General features: G+C 56.4%; 1 protein-coding gene across 1 annotated transcript; it reads left to right on the top strand.

The window, feature by feature from the left end:
* The first annotated feature begins 95 nt into the window (after positions 1-95).
* ALG5 (ALG5 dolichyl-phosphate beta-glucosyltransferase) lies at positions 96-21,110 on the top strand. The gene is made up of 10 exons (XM_054586564.1): positions 96-229; positions 3,243-3,414; positions 3,758-3,804; positions 4,727-4,795; positions 5,957-6,049; positions 9,701-9,814; positions 12,809-12,868; positions 17,229-17,380; positions 18,447-18,532; positions 20,317-21,110. The coding sequence occupies exons 1-10, from the start codon at positions 152-154 to the stop codon at positions 20,430-20,432; spliced, it is 987 nt and encodes a 328-aa protein (XP_054442539.1). The 5' UTR covers positions 96-151; the 3' UTR covers positions 20,433-21,110.
* Positions 21,111-23,435: the final 2,325 nt, after the last annotated feature.

Raw genomic sequence — 23,435 nt, 5'->3', positions numbered from 1 at the left:
GCGAGGGCGCTGTAGCCGGCGGGCGCCCGACGGCGCGGCCTCTCTGCCGGGGGGGCGGGGCCGCGCGGCGCCCACTGCGGTTGCGCGGCGGCTTCCGCTTGCGTGCAGGTGCCGGATAGGGTGGCCGTGGCGGGCCAGCCGGGCGTGGGCGATGGCTGCACTCTCGCTGCAGCTGGCGGTGCTCTTCGCGGCGCTGGGAGCGGCGCTGGTGACCGCGGCCCTGATACTGGTGAGAGGCGCGGTGGGGACCGACGCGGGCGCGGGCTCGCCGCTGTCCCGGAGGCCCGGCCCGGGCGTGGTCTGCTCCGCGCCACCAGGTTTGGGGTCCCGTTTCCCGGGATGTCCCCGGAGCCTGGACCCCAGATGCCTCTCCTGGGTTACACGTCCCCTTCCTTGTTTATTTCTACTTGGGAGCGCTAGCTCCGCACGTCCCCAGCGCTGGTACCTCGGTTCGCTTTGAGATGTGCGCACCCCTTGCCCACTCGCCCGAGGGTCCGTGGACCCTGTGCACACACCGACCTCCCGGGTCTGCAGCCTGGGCAGCGCCGTCCCGCCCCCGGGAGGTCTTGAGTGCCCTGCAGACTCTCCTCTCCTCATGTGGGTCGGCACACAGAGCAGGGACAGCACCCTCAGGAGCCACCTCTTACAAAGCGGATCCCGTCGGGGCCTCGCGAAGACCCTCTGGGACGCGCGAGGCCTGACGTCAGCATCTGTCTGGGGGTCGCAGTGTCCCGGAATTGAACAGCCTGGAAACGGGCAAGGCGGTAGCATTCACACTCGCGATGTCTGGCCGTCCTTGTACAAACACGGGCCGATTCGTGAGTGAACTTTCTCCCAGTAGGTGTGGGACGAGCCTGCGTTCTGGGTCGTAGATGCAGAGGTTTCCGCTTCCTTGACATTAATATAAGCAGCCAGGAATCCATACAGAAAGGTTACAGTTTAGATGGAGAAGCAGCGCTGCGTCCTGGTTCCTTCGGTGATTTGGTGATTTGTCTCTCCCTTGGTGCTATAGGGAGATTTCGGGGTTTTGAACAAGTCCCGGTTGGCACGGGGCAGGGCTGTGTTGAATCTGTTGCAGACTCACACATACACGAGGCGTTTGTACGGGACGTGTTCGCTGCTCCGTTACTGTATGTTGGGTGTTGCGTTCAGTGTGTAACAGATTGTCCAGCCTGATCTTTGAAGCAACACTGACAGGTGTTATCAGTAGCTTTGTTTGACTCGTGAGGAAACTGAGGCTGGAGAGCAGAGCTCAAATACACAAGTGTCACAGAGCTCGTGGAACTCTGTTTTTTTTTTAAATGCCAGAGCAGGTAATCATTGCAAAAAAAAGAGAGAGAGAGAGAGAGAGAGAGGGAGAGAGAGAGAGAGAGAGAGAGAGATCACACCACCCCACTTCCGTTTGGGCCATTTTGACGCAAATTCAAGATACAGTTTTGTATCTGTGAAGTCTCGGCATTTCTCTCTAAAGATAGGACCCCTTTTAAAATGCGGCAGCAATGGGATCATCACAGACGTAAGCTAACCATTATTTAGTGGTCTTTAAATGCCTATCAGGTCCAGCGCCTGCGCAGGTCTTGGTGGAGCCAATTCTTTCCAGATCGCGTTCCCACACACTGAGCACATCATTCTCGTGTCTCAGCCTCGTAACCTATAGCAATTTCTCTTCCCTTTTCCCCTTCTCTTTGATACATGGCCATTTGTCCTGCAGGATTCCTCGTAGTCTGCATTTTTCTGGTGGCACCTCCACAGTGCCTATTAACATCATACCCTGTCTCCCGAATTTCCTGTAAACTAGTCGTCACCTCTAGAGACTTGATGAGATGAGCGTTTTAATGACCACCCGCGCGGTGCTGAACACCTCCTCTTCCATCGCATCAGGAGGCGCGCAAGGGCAGGTTTCTCTGGCAGGGAGGCGCACCCGCGGGCTCGGGGGCTGTTGGTTGGACCCCCCAGTTGGGAAGTTTGTCGTTAACCCGATGGTGTTAGCCATTGTTGATCACGACCCACATCCGTTACTTCTAATGATGTCGTTCCTTCTCCACGTATTACCTCGAAATGTGTAATGAAAGAGAATTTAATCCTCAGCTTCCAATTAACCGGAAATACCTTTCATGTGTAAAAGGTAAGATAAAAAAACACGTTTTCAAAATAGTGAAAGAGTTCCCTGGCGTCTTACAAGGGTGCTGGATGATGTTTTTACTTGTGGTATCATTGCGATTCCGTGAGTTAGAATGCCTTTCACTGCAGCAATTTGGAGCCAAACCCGCCCATCCCCAGCTAGTGAGGGCCCCTCCTCCTCACGGCTGCGCCCTGCCCCGGAGCCAGCCTTCCCCCACTGGTAGGAGCGCCGGGGCGGAGGGGACACCAGGGTGCCCCGCGGGAACTGGGACTGACCGGTCTTGGCTGCTGCCCACACTCACTCCAGCCGGTGCCCGCGGGAACCTGACGGTGGGCACACAGCGTGTGGCCACGCCCCCCCTCCCCCGCGCTCAGGCATCTCGCCCGATCTCGGAGGCCAGGTGGGGTCAGGCCCGGTTTGCGCTTGGATGGGAGACCAATGGTTGGCAAATTGGCAAAGAGTAACGTCCCGAAAATACGGAGGTTGATTTTTTCGAAAGCAGATGTGCTAATAGGAACAGCATTATAAAGAATAGTTCCTGGCAAAGCCAGCTCCCAGCTGCACAGGGAAGGGAGCTATGTGTTACTGGTACCTACCAGTATTTCACACAGAGCGCACACGCTTCGGACGTTACTCCAGAAAACCCTGCATTCTGAGTGCAAGTCTCGGGTAAGCGCCACGGACCCTCAGGCACCCCCGGGCCCCCTGTGGGGACTGGCAGGCTGCCCTCTGGGCCCGGGTGGGAGGTGTGTCCTCAGCCCAGAGTTCCAGCTACTGCGCGAACTTGTCCCCTGCAGTGTCAGGCTCCAAGTAGGGACGTATGGGGCCCCACTGTGTGCGTCTGCCTGGGGTCGGGGGCTGCGCATCTAGGAGTGACTGCACGTCTGCGATTTGTTCCCCGTTAGATCTGGGGTGACAGAGGACAAGAGACCAAGCGGCATTAGAACCTTATGGGTAGAGGGACAGTTGTCATTCTTAGGACTGGTTTGGGGTTTGGAGTCACCTCCAGGCCACTGTTAATGGACTAAAAACTGAGAATAAATACTCCACCAAAGGGGGAAAATCCCGTAAATGGCTCAGCATTTGACTCCCCCGATCTCTCACACGCACCTGCCTTTAGGTTTCCTTTGTCGCATTTATCACTGCGAAGGAAATGCCTCCCCTTCACCGGCACGAAGAAGAGAAGTTCTTCCTCAGCACCAGCGGACAGAGGGAGGCGCTGCCCAGCTTCGGGGACCCACCCACCAAGCGGCTCTCGGTCGTGGTGCCTTCCTACAATGAGGAGAAGCGGCGTAAGCCCCGGGCGGGCCACTGGGCGAGCTGGGCGGGGCAGGACTCGTATGGGGCTGGGTGCCGCGCCCGCCCAGTGCCCTGCTGCGCAGCTGCCGTCAGGAGAGGCGGGTGAATGGAGACCGTGGGCCGTGAGCAGCCCGAAGGCCATGGGACCCCAGAGTCCTCTAGGGGAGGGAGCCAGGTGTGGCCAGAGGACAGGTGTCCAGGTGGGGGCCACTGCGGGAACATCCCGGGGCCCTCCTTGGTAGGCAGGCCCTTCTTCCCCGCGGGTACAGAGTGTGAGAGCTGGATAGTTCTCTTTCAAGAACAGGTTTTAATGCACCTTTTCTGTTTTTCTTTAAGTGCCTGTAATGATGGATGAAGCGCTGGGCTATCTAGAAGAGAGACAGGTACTAGGTTTTCTCTTTCAATCTGATGTCTCCACTTAAAGCCAGACCAGGTCCCCCGCTGGGGGCCGCCCCGTGCTCGCAGGTGGCCGGGCCCCGAGGCAGGAGGCACCCGGGCAGCCTGCAGGGCGAGCCCCCTCCCACCCGCTGTGCCCGCCCTGGCGGGCGTCCGCAGACCTCGGGACTGTGAGGAAGGCGGCCGTCTGAAAGGCTCGCAACGGGGGTGAAAGTAATTCCACTCTCAGGGCTTTGTATTTCTTTATTATTCTGGGTGTGCACCCCCCCCCCCCGTTTATTTCCCACGTCTCTCCCTGCTGAAGAGAAGGAAGGCCGCAGTGCCCCTCGGGCTCCTTGAAGGGCCGAAGAAAACTCGGGAGCCTGTGGCCTGTTCTTTTTAAAGAGAATTCCGCGTTTCGATTTACTTTGGCTTTTAGGGGTTTTTTGTGTGGAGGGAAGATAGAAGATTCACCCAAAGGGAGGAACCTGTATTGTCTCTTCAAAATCCCATTTAAAGAAAAGAGGAAGAGCACTGAACCCTTATCGCAGGCGAGGCGTCTCTCTTCTGTTACACGGACTCTCCACACCAGCCCCGCAGACGAGCGCTTCTGCTCTTAGTGAGGAGCCAGGCCGCAGATGCTAACTTGCCCAAGGTCCTAAGGCTCCGAAGGGGCGCGTCCAGACGTGACCCTGCGCTCTCTGACTTCGAACCCCAGGGGCCGATTTCTTAGGCGCCGGGAGCACCTGGGGCCCGGGCGGGGTGCTCAGCGTCGGTCCGAGTCCGCCCTCCCCTCCGACCCGGGCTCCGCTTCCTCCCTTCTGGACTTTTCATTTCACATAGTTTGTGCTTATCAGCACCAGACAGTTTTGTTGGAAATCTTCATGGCGGTTATGCCAAATCGTGACCTTTTACTTTTGCTTCTCACAGAAACAAGACCCCACCTTCACGTACGAGGTGATCGTAGTTGACGATGGCAGCAAAGACCAGACGTCGAAGGTGAGTAAACCTGCTTTTGGAATTGCCAGTAGATAAGGAAACAGGATAATTTGGCAAATGCAAGATCTTAGTTGCGCTCATCAGAGACCCCGAGAGCCTTGCTAAGCGCTCAGCATTGCTGTTGCGCGGGTCGCGGAAGGGGCGGGGCGATGTTACCAGGGCGAGGCTGGGAAGCAGCCGCGCTGGTCCGCGCGAGGGGGCTGCGACGTGCGCGCCCCCGGAGGACGTGCGCGCCCCCGGAGGACGTGCGCGCCCCGGGAGGACGTGCGCGCGCGGCAGCGCTGGCCCCGGGAGGCCTCTCTGCCCTCGGCGTGTGGCCCGGCCCCCCACGCCCCGCGCCGGCGAGTCCGCAGTGGCGGGCGAGTGGGGCGGCGCCTTCAGGCCGGCGCTGAGCGTCGGGGGTCCTTCGACGCAGCTCCTTCGGGGCGAGCATCGGGCGTCCCGGGGACTTCGAGTGCTGTCCCCGCTGATGGCTTCCTCCGAGGGGTGCGCTGATTCGGGCGGTAGCACGTGTACTGAATCTCGCCGGTGACTGTGGGCAACGCTTCGCATTTTCTTGACAGTCTTATTTCTGTCAGAAAAGATTCTTTTACGGTGCTGTTAACATTCTTATTAAATAGCAGCGTAACGGACCTTATGGTAAGTGCGCAGGGCAGCACGTGTCCGCTCGCGGGTGCGCCGGTGGTGGGTTTGTTAAATACCAGCTGGGACGGCGGGCGCCCCGCCTCCATGCCCCGCGGCGCGGGGCGGGCGGGGGGGGGGGCGCCCGCAAACGGTGCTGCAGAGTCTGTGGGAAGGAGCGACTGCTGAACGGAAATCCGGTCGGGATTTACCTCCAGCAGCGCGGGGGACAGAGCGCGCAGACTGAAGAGACGGCGTGAGCCGAGGCCGGAGTGTGCGCGTCGGGGGAGACTGGATGCGCGTGCGCAGTGGGCGCGACATGGAACGTGCGCACACAGGCCCTTCCAGCAGTTTACTAATGGGGTGGGGGGCAGAAAGTAGCGGTGCTTGCCCGTCGCTGGGGTCACCCACACGCCCCCCGGAGCGCCGCGGCCGCCCGATGCCTGGGGGCCGCGGCGTCGAGGCCGCCTGGAGCGGCCCCTTCGTGTTACCATCCTGTGGTCCAGGTTCATTTTTTCCTCCCTTTATACCTTTGCACAGGTAGCCTTAGGATACTGCCGGAAATACGGAAGCGACAAGGTGCGAGTGATCACGCTGGCCAAGAACCGGGGGAAAGGCGGCGCCGTGAAAATGGTAACGCGGGGTCTGCGCGCGGTTGTCCGCGATTAGGGGCGGGGCTGGGCCGTCCCTCTTGCAGGTGGCAGTGCGTGTGACTTCTGCGGCTCGCTGGGCAAACACCAGAATGTTTCAACTTAGTGGGGAATTATTTGTAACAGTAACCTTACACGTACATGTGTATTTGGTCAAACCTGAGCATGCCCTGTCTGTAACACTCTGGGTCGTTCGGAGACATGGGTTTATCTTAAAAGTTTCAAGTGCCCACCGTCCCTCTCGCTGTCTTTGGCAGGGTCACTGGATGAGATGATATGATTTTTTTTTAATGTACAAACTGCCTTTGTGCATTAAACACGACCTGTTCGAAGGCCCCGTGCTTAAGCGTGGGGCGTGAACTAAGACCGGCCGGCCGTGGGTCCCCCGCCTCACAGAGAGGGCGGTCGTGCCGGCCGAGGCGCGTGAGCGCGGCCAGGCTAGGGGCCTCCTGAAAGCAGCGGCCCCTCCCCCCGGGGGCCGCGGGTGGGACTCGGGACAGGCCAGCGAGGACACCAAGCCGGGGAAGTGAAAGAAAATTCAAGTAGTAATGGTAACGCCCTAACGGACTCGGCGTTACTTACCCCTTTAGTGCCCCTTCCTTTCCCTGAAAGAAGCCTGGGCACAGGCCAGGGCTCGTTCAGCAGCGGCGCCCTCTCACGCCGGGTCTCCCCGCGCAAAGCTGACCCCGGGGCCTGGCCACTGCACTGTGTCCCGGACGCACCGTGGAAGGACGCGGCAAGGGCGCGTGCCAGCCGTCTGTCCCCCTCTTCCCAGGCCTCCCCAGGCCCGACCTAAACTTCACGGGCAGAGACAGTGTCACGGGGCCACCTCTGCTTGCAAGAAAGGCTGGGAACACTTTTCCGACGCGCCCGTTCGTCGGCGTCGGGCCCCTCGGGGACGGAGGAGGCAGGCGCAGGCCCGGCGTTCACCGCTCGTCGTCCTGCTGAGTGGGCAGATCGGCCGCTGTGACAGAATGGTCACGGGTAACCCTCCGGGGTCGTCCTGCGGGGCAGGTCCTATCATTCTGATTATGCAGATGAGGGATTTGAGGCCCAGGTAGGTGGAGCAGGTGACTCGGCCGCGTGGCTAGTAACTCAAGGTTCGACTAGGTTGGTTTCGGAGGGTTGGGGGTGTCGCGGCAAAAACAGAGGACAGACGCGACCAAGGGCCCAGTGAAGGGACGACTGGCAGTGCTTGTGGCCGGGGGCGGCAGGCTCAGGCTGTGACCCTGTGGCCGGGGGCGGCAGGCTCGGGCTGTGTCCCTGTGGCCGGGGGCGGCAGGCTCGGGCTGTGTCCCTGTGGCCGGGGGCGGCAGGCTCGGGCTGTGTCCCTGTGGCCGGGGGCGGCAGGCTCGGGCTGTGGCCAGGGCGGCAGGCTCGGGCTGTGTCCCTGTGGCCGGGGGCGGCAGGCTCGGGCTGTGTCCCTGTGGCCGGGGGCGGCAGGCTCGGGCTGTGTCCCTGTGGCCGGGGGCGGCAGGCTCGGGCTGTGACCCTGTGGCCGGGGGCGGCAGGCTCGGGCTGTGACCCTGTGGCCGGGGGCGGCAGGCTCGGGCTGTGTCCCTGTGGCCGGGGGCGGCAGGCTCGGGCTGTGTCCCTGTGGCCGGGGGCGGCAGGCTCGGGCTGTGTCCCTGTGGCCGGGGGCGGCAGGCTCGGGCTGTGGGGCCGGGGGCGGCAGGCTCGGGCTGTGACCCTGTGGCCGGGGGCGGCAGGCTCGGGCTGTGACCCTGTGGCCGGGGGCGGCAGGCTCGGGCTGTGTCCCTGTGGCCGGGGGCGGCAGGCTCAGGCTGTGTCCCTGTGGCCGGGGGCGGCAGGCTCGGGCTGTGACCCTGTGGCCGGGGGCGGCAGGCTCGGGCTGTGTCCTTGTGGCCGGGGGCGGCAGGCTCGGGCTGTGTCCCTGTGGCCGGGGACGGCAGGCTCGGGCTGTGTCCCTGTGGCCGGGGGCGGCAGGCTCAGGCTGTGGCCGGGGCGGCAGGCTTGGGCTGTGACCCTGTGGCCGGGGGCGGCAGGCTCGGGCTGTGTCCCTGTGGCCGGGGCGGCAGGCTCGGGCTGTGTCCCTGTGGCCGGGGGCGGCAGGCTCGGGCTGTGTCCTTGTGGCCGGGGGCGGCAGCCGTGCAGGCAGGGAGTAACGACCACTGTTGGGTTATGGTAGTGACAAAACAGAAGAGGAGGACGCAGGTAGGAGGCTTTTAAAGTGAGGCTCACTCAGATCTGGGGGGGAGCTGGGGGGGGCGGGCGGGGCGGGAGTGGCCCATGGCCCTGGGCGACGCTGGAGGGGAAGCGAGTTTCAGAGGCGGGGTGTGGGGCCGAGGTGGAGCCGTCTGTAGTATGAGGCGCCCAGCGGTGGCACCGGGGCAGCCTGGCACGCAGGAAGCGGGCAGGGGTGGGGGGCAGGAGTAAAGGAGGGCGGGAAGAGGCCTGGGGGGCGAGGCCGTGGGGAGGGAGGAGCGCGGGGACGGCGGGGCCGCAGGGGTGACGGCCATCGACAGGAGAGGGAGGGCCGCAGGCACCAAAGACCCCCTTGACAGGCGCGGTGAGGCCGCCTGCGTGGACAGGAGGCCCCGCGCCGCGCCCGTCGGCCCGGAGCATGGCCTGCGGTCGCAGGGCGCCCCCTTGTGGAAGCGCCCCTTCCTTGTTCGTTCGTGCTTCCGCTCTAAGTCCCTGGCCACAGGTTAGGTGCCTTGGAATGTTTTCTCTAAAACTTCGTATCGGGTGTTCGGGAGTTAGGTATGACCTTTTCACTTCTGTTTTTTACCCTTGGTCCAGCGACCGCGGCAAACGTCACAGACACCAGGTAGTAGCCCGGACCGCAGAGCAGACACTCAGGCTCCTGGCACCGGGGGCGCGTGTCTGGGCTGCCGTGGCGCCCTCCGGTGGCCGCAGAGCTGCGTCTGCTGGGTCAGGCCACTGCCGTGCTGGCGCTTGAGCAGCCGCGGGCCCACGGGCCGCGCCCTGAGGGCTGGGGATGGAGGGCTGATGCAGAGCTGCCTCTGCCGTGGATGTGCACCGCCGGGGCCGCATCTCACGCAGGAGGCCCGCCTGTTCGACACTGAGCGGCACGGTTTTCCCAAGCGTCCAGTGTCTCAGACAGCAGCGTATATTTGGGTGTATCCCCGCTTCCTACATTTTAGGGACAGTCCATATTTTTATTCAACAGTTTACTTAGAATACTTTAGATTCCAAAATAAAGAATACAGAATTATCTATGTTTTGATGCATTTCACATCAAATTTGTATGTATTGTGTTCAGTCTGTTCATAAATATGTTCTTCATACGCTGCGCTTGGTAACGCCATGATAAATGCACGGTTCACACACACCACACGTGACACGCATTCCACCTTTTTAATCGCGTTGGTGCAGAATATCTTCGATTTGTCCAAATCTATTTTTTTTAGCTTGATATTTTCCAGCGTATTCGTTGTGTGACCTCACAAAGTTGTTGAGCTCCTGAGGTAGGCATCAGACACGCTTAGGGGGAGCCCATCCATGCAGCTGTTTTCAGCGACCTCCCTGCCCGGGGCTGTGCTCTCGGCTGCTTCAAGGAAGGCAAAGCAGACCCCTACGTCTTTGAATTTAACCCTGACTTTGGGCAGCCTTTTTTATATTGTTTTTGCCTTGGGGTGTTTCCACGCAGGGTGTTTTCAGCTCTCGAGGAGAAAAGATTCTCATGGCAGATGCTGATGGAGCCACGAAGTTTCCAGATGTTGAAAAACTGGAAAGGGGACTGAGTGATCTACAGCCTTGGCCGGTGAGTGTAAGAGTATAGTTTACATTGTATCCCGTTAAGAATATAGGGGTGTAAGTTAAAAACCTAGGGGTTTGGGGGTGTGAAATCCCTGCGTACGGCCCACAGAAGAGCTGATCATTCTATTAGAAGCACTCACTGACTCCCTGAGGGCCACCTGCCAATCACTTACCTAACACCCTGGCCACCTCTCAACCTTTATGCTTGTCACATGCACACCTGTCACGAAAGCGCAGAATGAGGCTCCAGGTGACAGCATGGGATGAAACTGGGCCACAGAGCCTTGGTTTTGATGAGACAAACAGAGAGAGGCAACCACTCCGGAAAGGCCGTGGCAGCCTCGTGCCGTGACCTCGCCCGGCGCGTCGGTGGCTCGTCCTCGCGCGGTGCGGCCGGGCAGCCTGGTGCGCAACTGCTGCGTGGCCCGCTGTGTGGGCGTGCGGCCTGTGTGTGCAGCCAGCCACAGAAGGGCACGCAGGCCGCGGCTGACGTCCCACGGGGACAAACCCCGTATCAGCGTTCAGCAAAAGGAACAAAAGGAACAATGGAGGCTGAGGAACGGAAGAGAATCTGGTGCCACGCCCGCCTTTTAGAAGCTGTTCAGAAAAAGGTGAATTTTCCAAATCCTGAGCTTTGTATGAGATGCTCCCAGTCTGGAAAGAGTCAGACAGAGAGGAGCGAGCGCCCCAGAGGGGCACACTGTGCGCGGCCTGGCCCCGCTCGGCACCCAGGCCTGCCGCGGCAGCAGCAAGAGGAGTCGCGAGGCCGCGCCCTTTCCAGGGGTTCAGGCCGAGTGGGGAGCCCAGCCCCGCGTGCTTAGCGCCCCCCGCTCAGTGCGGCAGGCCCTTGTGCAGGGCGCAGCGATGCCCCACGTGGCAGGGAAGCCGGGGACCCCCAGAGCCGTGCAGTGACCGAGGGGCGGGGCCCAGGGTCCCCGGGGAGAGCCCACCTGTGCCGGCCCAGTTGCCGCCTTCGGCGCGACAGCCACGCCTCAGTGTACAAAGGGATCGGAGGGCGCTTCACCCAGAGAAAGAGGATTCCGGAAATGTAACCCAAGGAAGAGGATAAACACATCCGAGTATTTTTGCTGAAGAAATGACACTTCATAAAAGTCAGCAGCGTGGGCTTTTGGAGGCGAGGGGACGAGGCGGCAGGATTACGTGAAAGGAAAAAGGACGTAACGAGGGGAACACGTCGAGGGCCACCACCTGACCGGCGAGCAGAGCCCTTCGGACGGGAGTGGCCCCGACTCAGAGCAGACCACCGCGCGTGACCGCTCCCCTTTTACTCCCGCAAACCAGACAATTAAGAAGTAACACACACACAGCCCGTTAAAGCAAAGCTCCAACAGCCAAATGTAGTAATTACAAAAACTCACCTCCTATCCCACTTCCTAGAAATAACACCTGTTTAATTTCCTGGTGTGTGGATCATTCTGTGTCTCTCTCCACTGTCACCCACTCTGCCTTTCTTCCCAGGAGTTTTTATTTAAAGATACTAAGTGACTTCGTATAATTCTCAGAAGAATTAGTTCTGAGGATACCTCTTTTACCAGTGCCATTCAAAACAGTAGCTATTAGCCACGTGGAACTCTTTACATTTAGATCAATTAAAATCGAATAAAATTTCAGCTCCTCTGTCTCTCCAGCCACACGGGTGAACACGTGTGTCCAGGTGGAAGGCGGGGGGCGGGGGCGCCGTTGCCGCCCCTCCTCTCCTGCCGCATCGCTGTCCCACGGCGCCGAGGTGTAAGGAGCTGCAGCGCGCGATTAGGGTTCGGGCGTCCGACGCGGTCGTTCCAGCCTCGGTTGAGCCTGTACCGACCGTCCAGCGTTTTTTTAGAACAAGTTGGAAGTGGGAATCAAAAGCTTTAAATAATGCACATCCATTGACCCAAGTTTGAGAAACTAGTCTTAAGGAAAAAATGACGAATGTGTGTAAAAATAAGTGTGCAAGGATTTTTGCTTATTTTTTATGTGGCTGTGTCTTTTAATAAAAGGGAACAGCTAGAAACAATTTAAAATGCCGCATTGTTTTACTGATTGAATTTAGAGAGAGAGAGAGAGAGAGAGAGAGAAGGAGGCGGGGGGAGGGGAACATGGGTTCGTCGTCCGCCTGTTGGCACGTCCGCGGCCGATTCCGCCTGTGCCCTGACCGCGGCCGGCACCCGCAGCCCTGGCCTGTTCGGCCACACTCCAGCCAGCCGAGCTACCTGGCCAGGGCCCAGGAAGGCCAGTATTCGGCCACGTTGGTCAAGTGAATTGTGTCGGGTGGCTTTATTATGCATCGCTAAGTGAGCAAAGCACATTTTAAACATCTGGAGATACATGGGGACGTCTCTCTCTCAGTAAAATGTGTTGACATCAGGGATCTCTGGGCGGCGGGAGGGTAGGTGCCTTCAGGTTTGTTTGGTTTTTTTTTTAGATTAGTTTTATCGTTTGTTTTTAACGACGAACCTGTATTGCATTTAAGGAGAAATGATTTTTTAAATCAGAACTCAATGTCCTTTAACGAATAAAACTTTTCCCTAAGTCAGCTCTTTGCTTCATCCTCCCGCAGTTTTCGTTTCTGCCCTTCCTGGGTGACGAGGACTGATTTTGCTACCTGACTTTTCCTGCTTTCTGCATTGTTTTCTGCGTTGTTCCCGCTTTGTCTCTGCGCCTCGACCACGTTCGGAGTCCGGGGCCGGTTTCCGTTCCCTTTTCGCGGTGTTTTTAGCTTTGGAGGCGGCGTCTTCGTAATTATAGTAACGTAGTATTTTTAATCAGGAAAAGTTGTACTACGGGAGCGTTGAAGTAGCGCACGCGCCTCCTGTTCAGCCCTGAAGAGCAGGTGCCCCCGGTGCCGCCCGTCGGCCTCCGGAAGCCGCACGCATGCTCGGCTCCTCAGGGGACATGTAAGGGTACTCGGTGGCACTTCTTCAGAGAGTCGGTTCCTGGAAAATGAGTCTTTCCGAATAAATGCTGGACGTACCGTGACTCCCCGCTGTCTCCGCAGGACCAGATGGCCATCGCGTGCGGATCCCGCGCTCACCTGCAGGAGGAGGCGGTTGCCCAGGTGAGGCTCTCTGGCTGAGCAGGTGGGTCAGCGGCCCCTCCTTTTGTCCCATGCGCATTAGTGGGAAATGCGCTTTTCTCCTTCATCTCCCAAAAGTGGGGTTCCTCTCAAGGGGGAATAAAAGCATGTTTATTTTGGCAAGTTTATGAAGGGCTGGCACTTGTAGGAGTTGATTTTTCTGTTTTTCTCTTCTTTCCTAATGAGGACAAGAAGGGTGTCGGCCCCACTCTGACCTAGGGTGCAGGCGGCTCTTTTCCGCTGGTTTTGTTTCTTTTTCCCCTTACAACGCGGAGGAGGAGCCCCCACGCGGCCGTAAGGTTGGGCAGCCTCCCAGGTGCCGCCCTCGAACCCGTCCCTGCCTCCCAGTCCCTCCGGGGACGCACACTGGGGACTGCGTAGTGAGTTTCACACAGAGTTTACCCGTTTTGTTTTTCTTTACACTTTATTTCTCTTAGAAAAACACTATAGCTTAAAACTGGACCAGCTGTAACTGCCATCTTTAGGGTATTTTTTTTTTTAAACTGAAGACATTAGGTTCTTCATTCTGTAATTTCTGGGTGAGGTGGAAACCTGGAACGGTGTGAAGTGTTGTTAAGGACTTACTCTGCGCAGTGTTTTCCGGAGGCGGGGGGGAGGGTTACATTTAAAATAATTTCCAATTATTGTTGATGCGGTATTGTTAGTTTCAAGTGTACGATGTAGTGATTAGGCAGTTTTAACTCAAATTATTTTTTCATGTACAAACTGTAGGCTTAGTGTGTCAAGTCCACTACCTGCCCATTACGTTCCTCACCGTTCACCCGCTAGGGCGGCCCCGGGGGGCGAGCGTCCGGCTGCATTTTTCAGGGCACGGTCAGGACTCTGCGCAGTTTCTTTGCCGAGTGCGTGTTCCTGGCCGGTCCCAGACCCGCCGTCAGACGGCGGCCCAGGGCCCCGCGGGGCCCACCAGGTAGAGTGCGCGCCTTCGCCTCAGGATAAGCTGGCGGCGGAGTCATAGACCCTCCCCAGGGTCATGTTTAAATGCGGAAGCCTGGACTCCCCTTTTGTTAAGAACTAAACTATTCCGGCATCTTCAGCATGTAGTTCAGAGCTCTCTATCCCTATGGACTTTCATTGGTATTTGAAAAAGGTCTAATCTGTTAACCCCAGGGACTCTCGGATTTAGGACTTTAAAACCGGAAGAGTTCAGAGGTTAGCCAGTCCAGCTTTATCACTTCACAGATACAGAAAGAAGAATGTGTGCCCAGGGTGTTCAGCACGTCAGCTTCACTTACAAAAGGCTGGGACCTGTAAACTGCTGCGTCCCAGCGCTAGGAAACGTAGATGCTTCCCCTGGACGGAGCGTCACACAGGCAGTAGTATAGATGAAGATGGAGGCTGTGGGGAAGTACCCAAAATAGTAAGTTGTATTTTTTTTTAAATATATTGTAAACGCAGTATAATTGTGCAAAAATATCCATACAAACAAAAAACACTTCATGAGAATAGACCACTATTAATGTAATGGTTTTGAGAGTAAAGTTTTTCCTTTAAAAAAAGAAAATCACCGTAGGAGAAGAAGGACAACCCACCAGGTGAAGGACAGAGAGCGCGCGGCGCGGAGGAAGCCGTAGGGAGGACGCTGTGGGGGGTCAGGGCAGCGCGAGCTGGGACCTGTACGCGCTGGGGGTGGCCCTGGAAAGCCCCCGGTTTTGGTGTGGTTTGTAAGGCTGTCCAGCAGCTGGACGCTCCGAGTTTTCCCTGGAGCCGCACGTGAATGGGCTGTGCTGCGGCCCAGCCCTGGTCCCAGCGGACGTGCAGGCCGCTCCCCCAGGGTCTGCGTGTTTCTGGCGCTTCTTGTCACCGCCCACACATTTCTCCGTCCCTAAATCTCAGAGGTTGGCCGAGTGCTTTTGGGCCCCACGGAATTGGCTGCTAGGCCGTAGAGAGCCAGGGCGGCCGGCCGCGGGCTCAGGGCCGCAGTTCCCACTGCAGATGCAGCGTGCGGCCCCAGGGGGCCCCGCCCCGCCCCGCGCAGGGCCTTCCGGGCAGCAGCGCACGGCCTGCCTTCCGCGCCCGAGCCGCTGGGGTGCCCGGCGCACTGGAGGCGGTGGACAGTGACCCGGAGCTCCGCCACGCCAAGGTCAGATTTCCTGTTTCTCAGACCTGTGGCCGGGGCCCTGGCGCGCCCCCCACGTGTCCCGGTCCCATTGTCCTGTGTGCCAGTCCCACAGCAACGCTTACCGGGTCGCTGGGCCCAAGTTTATCATCCATAGAAGATTCCAAACGGGATCCGTTACCATTTCGTGTCCTCAGATTTCCTTTGACGGCTTTCTGCCTAAGTCTCCACACTTCTTTGAAGGTCTTATTGTAAGATAATGAAAGTACGAGTCCGCTTTGAACATCGCCCGAGTTCCCCGTCTATATTTCATCAGCACTAGAGAGAGCGCTGTTAGCATGGAAGCAGCGAACGCCTTTCCCCTCGTGCTTTGAGCTGCCCGCCTCGGCGGCTCCGGTGCGGCTCTGCGCCTCCGTTGGCCCCACTCGCCGAAGTCCGCCCGATGGTGAACTTTCAGGCGCCTTCTAAACTTAAGCTGTTTTTCCACGTTTTTAAAAATTAAAGATGCTCCTCTTTGTAGTTTATCCGTTCAGATATGCTACAAATCAAATTTAAGGTATTCATGTGAACTCCACATGTTTCTAGATTTTATGAAATAGCCGTTACCCTAAACAAATGAGTCTGCTCTTCAGAGCCAAGCAAAAGCCGTCGTGACTATTTTTATTTGCTAAGTAGTAAGCTCACTTTAATCACATCGAAAAATCGTTCAAGAAGAATAGTGTATGGCTATTATTTTTCTACCTTTTAATTTTCATTTTTCGATCTTTGAATTTCTATTTTTTCCTTTCCTAAGCGTAAATGCTCTTTTGGAGGTTGAATCAGTCAACCAGTATTTATTGGAAGTGTTTTATGTGGAAGGCCCTGAGCCAGCTGCTGTGATATGCCCAGACTATTTTAGGATGAGGTTTCTGCCCAGGCTGCTTAGAGAGAAGAGGTAAGACGAGTTTACATCAACAGGTAACCAGCGGTTCTCTGTTGACGACTGGGAGGCGCTAGATCCTCCTAAGAGGTGTGGTTTGCAGACCGTGTGGAGGGGTGTTGTACTTCCTTCCCGTCTTGCCCTGTTTAATACACGAGAGAAACTGGTCAGAAGGTTGAATTGAGTTTTCAAGCTTTCTTTAAAAAAAAAAAAAAAAAGTTGGGTTTCTCTTATGTCCTGTGTCAGACACTTGGCTGACAGCTTTCGTGTTCTCTCGTGTAACCGTCGGGAGAGCGTCTCCCTAAGAAGGCGCTTGCAGCCGCGCGCTCAGGCGAAGAGAGGGCGACTCCGCGAGCGGCAGGGACCCGCGCGGGCGGCGCAGACCCGTCCGTGGGGCCGCGGCTCCCGTGCAGGCCTCGGTGCAGCGGGGTCTCCCCGTCGCCGGCCCGGCGCCCGCGAGTGTGTGCGGGGGCGGGGGCGACGCGGAGGGTTTCCGTCGCGACCCACAAAAGCCCGAGGGGGAAGGGAGCGCGAGTGAGTCGCGTGAGGCGCTGACCGTTCTGCGTGGACTCTCCACAGGCGGTTCAGGGGCGTGGGTAGCGTGTCGCTCCCTGCGTCTGGTAACCGTAACTGTAGGAAATGTTAAGGGATCCAGGTTTTTAATCCCAAACGTGAAAGTCTTGAATACAGTGGTAATTAACTGTTCAGTGTTTAATGACTAATGGGCTACTGTGTCCTGTTGCTGCCACTAATAAAATTAATCACTAATAACCAAAGTGAATACTCAGGAATAAAGATGACTTTAGTATCTGAAATGTTAAAGACTTTAACTGGTAAAACCTATTTAACCAGATACGTGTCGTACCTAATGAGACGGTTTTTGGTTCCTTTTTCGGCTGTGACTGTGGTGCCATCACGCTGTGCCGCTTTCAGCGTACCAGTATTTTTACTAGCTCCTCATCAGGTTCAAATGTTACTGTTTTATGTGTTTTCAAGCTACTCCGGTAGCTGTCGCCTTTTTTGAGAGTGAAGTGTATTTGGAACAAAGAGACACAGAACGCGTAGGCGACTGAGACGTCCCCTGTGCTCGCGACAGTGGCGTTTTTATACATTTAAAACGAGAGCGGCCGGAGAGCCCGGCCGGCCCCGCCCGCGCCGCGGTCCGTGACCGCGACGTCGCACGTGCCCGGCACGCGGCGGGTGGGCCCCCGACTGCGCCACGCGGCCCCCGGGAGGGGCTCCGGGCCTGAGACGCCGCCTGCAGGCTCCCCTGTCGGCAGCCGGGGCGTGCGCGGCGTGCCCGCCGGCGGTCGGCGGGGAAGCCACTTTCCGCCTCCTTCCAGCGCTCCTACTTCCGCACGCTGCTCATGTACGGATTCCACTTCCTCGTGTGGTTCCTCTGCGTCCGCGGGATCAGGGACACGCAGTGCGGCTTCAAGCTGCTCACGCGGGAGGCGGCGTTGCGGACCTTTTCCTCGCTGCACGTCGAGCGCTGGTAGGTGCCCCGCGCGACTGGCACGGGGGTGTGGCTCGGGGCGACCCTCCGCTTCACGCAAGGCCACAGCGCGCTGTGACCGCCCGGCCTCTGTGCTCTCGCTGGGCGGGGTCTCCCCTTGAAAATCGCGGAGCAGCGCGGGACGGGCCCTGCAGCCGCTCCCACCCCGACGGCGCACACCGGCCGGAGGAGCCCGGGTCCTCCAGCTTTTTTTCCCTTTGGGGAGAAAGGGAAAAGCTCAGACGGATCCAAGCAGGAGGGAGCGCCCATTCCTCTCCTTCCTTTCCTGGGAGCTGGGCTCCGTCCGGCCTGGGGCGTGTCCTCTGACCCCCACACCACCTAGTCCTCCCTCCAGGGACCTCACTGCTGGTTTTGCCCCTCCTGCCCTCAGCCACGCCTTTCCCACAGTTGGGGAAAACAAGGTTAAATTCTCGTCATTAAAAAAGATAAAAAGGACCCCCCCCACTCCCCGTCCCGGCCTGGGCCTCCATCCCTGTGCAGCGACCTTGTCTCACGTCCCACTCGCCCTGCGCGCCTCCACAGGCAGGGCCCCCGCCCGCCCGCGCTGGGCTGCCATCGCGTCCTGCACGCAGTGGCCGCGGCTGCGGCGGCCCGCTGCTGGCCCAGCGATACTCAGAGGCCAGTCCACAGCGGCCATGCTGCCGGCGCCGCGCAGCCCAGGGTGGGCCGGGAGGGGGCGGGGGGAGACAGGCCCGAGGACCCTGTGTGCGGGAAGGAGGCCCTGGTCCCCGGCCGCTCTGCCAAGGCCTGGGAACGGCCCCAGAGCCGCTCTCGCTCTGTGCCACCCACTCTGGCCCCAGCGGGGAGGTCCTGGGTTGGGGCTGGGCTGCAGCCATGGGTCCTGAAAACCCCCAAAACTGGGCTTTCTCTGGGGGCCCCGTAGGCCATCCCCACCTTGCGGGCTTCTCTTGACCCTGTGTCAGCCGGACCATCAGCTTGGCTGCGTAGCTTCCCATCTGCCTGCGCGTTTCTTTAGAACACGCCGAGGCAGAGATGCAGGCGCTCTGTCTTTCTGAAAGCAAGCGCTACGCCCCCTCTGTTCCAGGGCGTTCGACGTGGAGCTGCTGTACATAGCGCAGTCCTTCAAGATCCCCGTGGCCGAGGTTGCTGTCACGTGGACCGAGATCGAAGGTGAGCCTCTCGTTCTGTTGTCGCTGCTGGGCTGCGGGCAGCTGGCTCCCCGGGCCCGCCCCTGCAGCGCCTCCGCCGCCGGCCAGCCCGCGTCCCTGGGCACAGCCCTTGCTGCCCGGAGAAGCTGATGGTGCATGAGCCCCAGGTGTCCCGGGGCCGAAGCAGGTGAAGAGCCAGCCTGGAAGCGGTGTGAACAGCGCGGCCTGGAGGGAACCCCAGCCTCTGGGAGGCCCTGGCTCCCTGGGTTTGCAGAAGCCCCGTCCCAGCAGCAGCCCGGGGCAGAGGGGCTGGAGACAGGTGACGGACCACTTGGGCACAGCGGGCAGCTCTCTCAGCTCTCGGCATTGGGCTGTGCCCGGCTCAGGCGCCGTGCGAAGCTGATGGGGGGAAAGTGGAGATGTGTTCCGTGTTTGTATCTTTTGCTCATTTGCATCACAGAGATAGTTGTATCCTAACATGGATTATGCACACCCCAGATTCCTAATTGGTGCTATGAAGATAATATTTGCCCAGACCGATAACATAAAACAAGGCAGTGCGACCAAGTACTGGGACGCTAATGTCTCAGAAGGAGACAGCTGCTGTGTGAATTCAAAGCAGGGAATAAAGGTCGTCCTCGAAGACACAGTGTAAGGAACGTGGTGATGGGGTCGTGACCCTCTCCCGGGCAGGGGTTCATTTGTCTGCAGGGTGGGACAAGTGAGGAGTGTGAGGCTCCTCCCCGGCGCGAGTGTCACGCACGGCTAAATGGCGGGGCCTGGATAGGACCCTGCAGTCTGAGCACAGGCTTCATTTTGCACCGTTAAGATTGGATGCATCGGTAGATCCGACCTTGTTTCTCTCCATGCCGCATCTCCAGCCGTCTTGCAGACGTCGTTTCTGACGACCCGGCAGGCAGAGGCGGCTTGTGTCGGCCGTCGCCTGAATCCTCGGCCGCGGGCGGCCGGGCCCTTTTCCGTAGGTAGCACCCCTGAAGTGGTCGAGTTAGACCCTCCCAAATGCACTGCCCTGCCGGGCGCTTCGTTTTTGGTGTTTTAGAAGAAACTGCTCATTTCTACATGGAAGAGATTTCATTCTTTTGTCTGTGGCGCAATTGAAATGACGGTGGATGTGTTAACTTGATCGTGGCAATCATTTCACGGTGGTACGCACATGAAATGATTACATTGTACATCTTAAATAGATTTCACCTTTGTCCACTGTACCTCAGTAAAGCCAGGGGAACGTGAAAGAAAAGAGAAAGAAGCCAGCGCATTGGCCTTTAACCTGTGACCTGGGCCGAGTCACTTCCCCGCCCAGCGCCTGTCCCCTGACCTGTCCCCAGAGGGGACCGGCGGCTGTGCTCCCGACGCGCCCACAGGGCACTCTGGGGGCGAGACCCGGGAGCGGGGGCGTGGAAGCCGCTCCGCGGGGGGGGCTGCGTGCGGCCGGCCGGCCGGGCTGCTCGGGCGGCGTTGGCTGTGGCCGGCTGGGGCCTCAGTAGACGTGGGGTGGACGTCAGGTTTTTGTCTTCAGTTTCTTATTGATCCTCTGCAGTACGTGTGAAATTGAAAGTAGTGTGTGAAACATAAAAATTTGTCCGCCCCAAAATTTGTAAATGTACAGATGGAATTATTTAACATCCTTACTTACATATATGTACATAATATAAATAAAATGAAGGTGACTAGAAGCTCCCAGAAGTCATGCAGACTGACTTCTAAAATAGAACTGCACAGTGACCTGACGTGTGTTCTCCTGGGTGTGTTGAAGCTGACTGACTTTCCGTTACTTTCCGGTCGCAGGCTCCAAGCTGGTCCCGGTTTGGAGCTGGCTGCAGATGGGCAAGGACCTGCTGTGCATACGGCTGCGCTACATGACCGGGGCCTGGCGGCTCGAACGGACCAGGAAGACCAACTAGAGTGCTCGCTGCCTTTGACTGTACTATATATGAAGATATTTTTCATCTGAATTAAAATTTCATGTGAAGTCAGGATAAACCTGTGCCGTTGTCTCCGCCGTTTGATAATTTAATGAACCAGCTGCTGTAAGGAAAAATTTGTAGACATCTTTTGAACAAACAAAAAAAAAAAATTTTTTTAAGGTGTTTGTAACAGAAGTCAGATTTTCTTTTGCTTTAGCAATTTTGTTTATTTAGATTATAACTATGATTCTGGGAAACATAATTTTTAAACAAGAAAAGCAATTATTTTTACTCAAAAGTATCTTTCATAATTCTCACGAACTTAAATGTAAACCACAATCATTTAACAGTGGTTAGGGATTTAAAAAGAAAGTTAACATGTTTATGTTTTTAAAGGCATGGAAATGTGTGATTTATTGTTTTTATTTAAATCATTTTTTATTTTTCCATTACAGTTGACATATTTTATTAGATTGAGGTGGACACCCCTTGAGACATTATGTAATAAGCGATCCTCCCAATCAATCCTGTACCCGTCTGACACCATACACGCTGGCTGCATTCCCTGCGCTGTACGTTACGTCCCTGTGACTGTTCTGTAACAGTAATTTGTGCTCCTCACCCCCGTCCCCTCTCTCACCCATCCCCCCCGCCCCCCCATCGGGCGACCACCACGTTCTCTGTGTCTGTGAGTCTGTTTCTGCTCTGCTTGTCCCTTTATTTTGTTTTGTAGATTCAGTTGTTGATAAATACATATTTATTGTCATTTTATTCATATTTTTTCTTTCTATTTTCTTTTATTATTGTTTATATTTTTTATTTTTTTCTTCTTCTTAAAGAAGACCAAAGAGACAAGACAAGACAGAACATCCATACAACAATGTGATGGCAGACTTAAGCCCTAATGTAGCAATAATATGTTGCATTAAATGTGAATGGTACAATTTCAACAAGTAAAAGATACATTGGCAGAGAGAAGGTAAAAATGAAAACATAACCCTGCTATATGCTGTCTGCAAGCAACTACACATACGACAACAGAGGCAGGTTGAAAATAAAAACATGGAAAAAGATAGATCATCATAAACCTTAATTAAAGGAAAGTGGAAATGGCTGTTTTAGCAGATAAAATAGTCCAGATCAAAGATAATTACCAGAGACTGAGAGGGGTGTTATATAACAACTAAAACGACTCAGCCCATCAGGAAGACAGACGTCAAATGTGTGTGCTCAGAGCAGCATACAAAACAATACGTGAAGCAAAGCTGGAATAATTGAAAAGAAAATTAGACAAATTATAGTTGAAGATGTTAATACTCCTTTGTCAACAAATTATTTTTTTTTAAACTACAAAGAAACTCAGCAAGAATACAGAAACCACCACCATCAACCAATGGAATTCTAATAGGCATTTATAGAAAAGTCTATCCAACAACAGCAGAACATGCATTCTTTTCAAATGCTTGTGGGACATCTATCAAGACAGATCGCACCTTGGGCCACGAGATGCACCTCAATGTATGTAAAAGAACTGAGATCACACGGAGCATGCGCTCCACCCGCAGCAGAGTCAACCGAGAAAAGAGCAGAGACGTAACAGGAACATCTCCACCCAAACCCTTGGAAACTGAACATCACATTGTTAAATGATCTGTTTAGCCTCAAGTGAAATTTTAAAGTATATTGAACATCCCCGGCTAGATGGCTCAGTTGGTAGTTGCATCGTCCCATAACCAAAGGGTTTAGGGATCGACTCCCAGTCAGGGCACATACCTAGGGTGCCAGCCCGACCCCCAGCCAGGGTGCCTATGGGAGGCAACTGATCCATGTTCCCCTCTCTCCCGCTTCCTGAACTCGGTCTCATCTAGTCCCTGAAATGATTCCCAAACAGCATTCTCCTAAGCAAGAATTTGAACAAATGAATAAACGATTAATCCGGAATTTAGCTGAAATAGTACAGGTGGGTCTCAAAATGTTTTTGAACAGGAGGGCCAAGAACGCGCGCTGACGTGTTCATGGAGCGGCCGCGGAGCAGCACTGAAGTCAAGCAGCAGGGACACGAGGCAGAGGCTGGGTCTGGGGAGACAGAGGCCGGGCAGCGAGTCGGGAAGGGGAGGCCGGTCTCGACGGCGCAGCGCGGGGCCTGGCAGCGAAGTAAAGGGCAGGCACCGCGTGGACTTGGGGAAGAGCTGGATGTTTTGAGTACATCACTGTCTCCCGCGAGGCAGAACGTTGATTGGTCTCAATTAGTGCCCCTGTTTGATCGCTGTCAACCTCAGCGGGCCCGCCCGGCCGTGGAGCATCGTCTGGCGAGAAAGCTACCGCACGAAACTTGGCAAACCACCTTTGACACGTCCGTTCAGTCCCAGCACCCTCTCCTTACATTGCACAGATCTTTTTTCATGTGTCATCTCCATTTTTATCTTCCTTGAAATAATAAAGCATAATATGCTAGAAATGTATATTTCCTTCCATCCTCAGTATTAAAATGGCTACACAAAAAATCAGTTTTGATAAGTTTTTTGTGTTAAATGCACACTGATATGACAGCCTTCACAATACAATCTAACAAAATTGTTTCCAATGAAGGTTAAGACAACTAAAATGCTACTAGGGCCATAGTATGGAAAAAACCAAACGAACTTTTTTTTTGGCCACCCTAATATATTTTTTAATCCTCTCCCTAGGATATGTTTACTGATTTTAGAGCAGAAGGGAGCGGGGAAACAGCGAGGCACTGATCAGTTGCCTTAGGCGTGTGCCCCAACTGGGAATGGGGCCCACAAGCGTTTGGTGTACAGGGCGACGCTCAAACAGCGGAGCCGCACTGGCCAGGGCCTTCCTGATATTTTTACCTCAAACTAAGCGTTCACTCCACAAATACTGACACGTTACTGGGCACTGACCGCGTGCCTGGCGCCCTCGCGGGCTGCGGGGTTACCAGGCAGGGCCGAAACCCGCGTTCTTACAGAGAGGCAGGACAAACGGGCACAGCGCTCA

Source organism: Pteronotus mesoamericanus, unplaced genomic scaffold (genome assembly GCF_021234165.1).
Source record: "Pteronotus mesoamericanus isolate MK-2021 breed Mesoamerican mustached bat unplaced genomic scaffold, CSHL_Meso_final contig_94, whole genome shotgun sequence".
Classification (NCBI taxonomy): Eukaryota; Metazoa; Chordata; class Mammalia; order Chiroptera; family Mormoopidae; genus Pteronotus; species Pteronotus mesoamericanus.
The sequence above is the reverse complement of the archived record's forward strand: the minus strand, read 5'-3'. Positions and strand labels throughout refer to the sequence as shown.